Raw genomic sequence first — 2,765 nt, 5'->3', positions numbered from 1 at the left:
GAGAAGGAGTCTCACTTTGTCACCCAGGCTGGAGTGCAATGGCACGATCTTGGCTGATTCCACCTCCCAGGTTCAAGCGATCCTCCTGCCTCAGCTACCCTAGTAGCTGGGATTACAGGCATGTGCCACCATGCTGGGCTAATTTTTATATTTTTAGTAGACACGGGGTTTCGTTGGCCAGCCTGATCTCTAATTCCTGACCTCAGGTGATACACCCGCCTTAGCCTCCCAAAGTGCTGGGATTGCAAACAGTTTTAGCCACTGCACCACCCCTGTTTATTTGTTTTTGAGACAGGGTCTTGCTGTGTTGCCCAGGCTGGAGTTCAGTGGTGCAATCATGACCTTTCTCTAGCCTCAACCTTCTGGGCCCAAACAATCCTCTCAACTCAGCTTCTTGAGTAGCTAGGACTACTGGGATACCATGCCTGGCTAATTTTTTATTGTTTTATGGAGTGGTCTTACTACGTTGCTTAGGCTGGTCTTGAACTGGGATCAAGTGATCAAGTGATCTTCCTGCCACACTGAATCACAAAGTGTTGGGATTATAGGTGTAAGACACTATGCCTGGCCTCATCTTAGGTTTATAAACATATAGCAGAGAGGTAAAATTCGCAGATATTTGTGTATTTTGTGATGATTTCTTTTTTAAGGGGGTATAGAGTCTCATCTCTATACCCAGATGAGACTCTATAGAGTCTCATCTCTATACATTCAGGCTGGAGTGCAGTGGCGCTATCTCAGCTCACTGCAACCTCCGCCTCCTGGGTTCTAGTAATTCTCCTGCCTGAGTAGCCAAGATTACAGGCATGCTCCTGTAATTGTGTGGCCACCATGCCTGGCTAATTTTTGTATTTTTAGTAGAGATGGGGTTTTCACGATGTTGGCCAGGCTGGTCTCGAACTCTTGACCTTAGGTGATCCACCTGCCTCGGGCTCCCAAAGTGCTGGGATTACAGGTGTGAGCCACAGCGTTTGGCCTTTCTGTGATGATTTATAAGCTATCAATACCTGTCCTCCCCATTTTTGTTTGTTTTTGTTTTTGAGACAGAGCCTTGCACTGTCCTTCTGCCTGGAGTACAGTGATCCGAACATAACTCACTTCAGCCCTTAACTCTTGGGCTTAAGTGATCTTCCCGCCTCAGCCTCCTGAGTAGCTAGGACTACAGGCAAGTGCTGCCATGCCTGGCTAACTTTAACAATTTTTTTGGTGATGGGGGTCTCACTATGTTGCCTAGGCTGGAGTGCAGTGATTCAGTTCTAACTCACTGCAGACTTGAACCCTGACCTCAAGTGATCCTCTGGCCTCAGCCTCCCAAGGTGTTGGGATTATAATCGTGAGCCAGTGCACCTGGCCCTTTTTTTAATCAATTTTGTGAAATAAATTGTTAGTCCCAGAATCCATACTTAATCTTCTGTCATACTTCTTTATTTTTTGAGACAGGGTTTTTCTCTGTCTTCCCAACTGGAGTGCGGTGGCATGATCGTGTGCATCCTTGACCTCCCACCTTATCTTCCTAAGTAGCTGGGACTACAGGCACTCACCAGCATGCCAGGCTACTTATTATTATTATTATTTTTGAGATGGAGTCTCACTGTGTCGCCCAGGCTGGAGTGCAGTGGCGTGATCTTGTCTCACCTCAACCTCCATTTCCTGGGATCAAGCAATTCTCCTGCCTTAGTCTCCCAATTAGCTGGAACTACAGGCCCATGCCACCGTTCCTGGCTACTTTTTTGTATTTTTACTAGAGATGGGGTTTCACCATGTTAGCCAGGATGACCTCGTGATCTGCCTGCCTCAGCCTCCCAAAGTGCTGGGATTACAGGCGTGAGCCACCACACCTGGCCAACTTTTTTTTGTATTAAGAGATAGGGTTTCACCATGTTGATGGCTGGTCCTGAACTCCTGACCTCAGGTGATCCACCTGCCTCAGCCTCCCAAAGTACTAGTATTACAGGCGTGCCTGGCCTATTATTTGTTTTTTTAAAGATGGGGTCTCACTGTGTTTCCGAGACTGGTCTCAAACTCCTGGGCTCAAGTGATCCTCCTGCTGCGGCTTCCCAAAGTACAGTGATTATAGGTGTGAGCCACCATGCCTGCCATCTTTCATAAGCTGCTTTGGAGCATGACTCTTCATATATGTTAAACTACTTTTTTGAGTATAAGTTTATGTAAATGTTAATGTTTTTCTTTATTTGTAATTTACCTATAAAGATACCATAATGAGTTTTATTTTTCATAGGTCATTTAATGAACCTGAAGTACTATGTCTCTCCTTCTGACCTGCTGGATGACAAGACTGCATCTCCCATCATTTTGCACGAGAGTAATGGTAATACTTTAATTGTAAAGAAACTAATGATTTTGTTGGGTGCCCAGCTTGCCTTTAATTTCCGGTTTGCTACTCTCTAATGAGTTTGCTGACCTTACCATTTGCACCTTATACACACCACACCTCACACACAAATATATACATCTGTTCACATGTATATCTATACATACATACATATATATGTGTATATATATACACACACACACACACAAACATGCATATATACACAAATACGTAATAGGAACTTAGTAAGTACTTTTATTTTTTTTTTGAGACGGAGTTTCGCTCTTGTTACCCAGGCTGGAGTGCAATGGCGCAATCTCGGCTCACCGCAACCTCCGCCTCCTGGGTTCAGGCAATTCTCCTGCCTCAGCCTCCTAAGTAGCTGGGATTACAGGCACATGCCACCATGCCCAGCTAATTTTTTGTAGTTTTA

The 2,765-nt window shown here is 45.0% G+C and overlaps 1 protein-coding gene across 1 annotated transcript in view; it reads left to right on the top strand.

The window, feature by feature from the left end:
* The window catches only part of MED1 (mediator complex subunit 1), a 55,673-nt gene that overhangs the window by 32,017 nt on the left and 20,891 nt on the right, over positions 1-2,765 (top strand). The window contains exon 9 of the mRNA XM_017497273.2: positions 2,240-2,329. Within this exon, the coding sequence (XP_017352762.2) occupies positions 2,240-2,329 (90 nt within the window). The remainder of the gene's footprint in view (positions 1-2,239; positions 2,330-2,765) is intronic.

Source organism: Cebus imitator, unplaced genomic scaffold (genome assembly GCF_001604975.1).
Source record: "Cebus imitator isolate Cc_AM_T3 unplaced genomic scaffold, Cebus_imitator-1.0 Scaffold228, whole genome shotgun sequence".
Classification (NCBI taxonomy): domain Eukaryota; kingdom Metazoa; phylum Chordata; class Mammalia; order Primates; family Cebidae; genus Cebus; species Cebus imitator.
The sequence above is the reverse complement of the archived record's forward strand: the minus strand, read 5'-3'. Positions and strand labels throughout refer to the sequence as shown.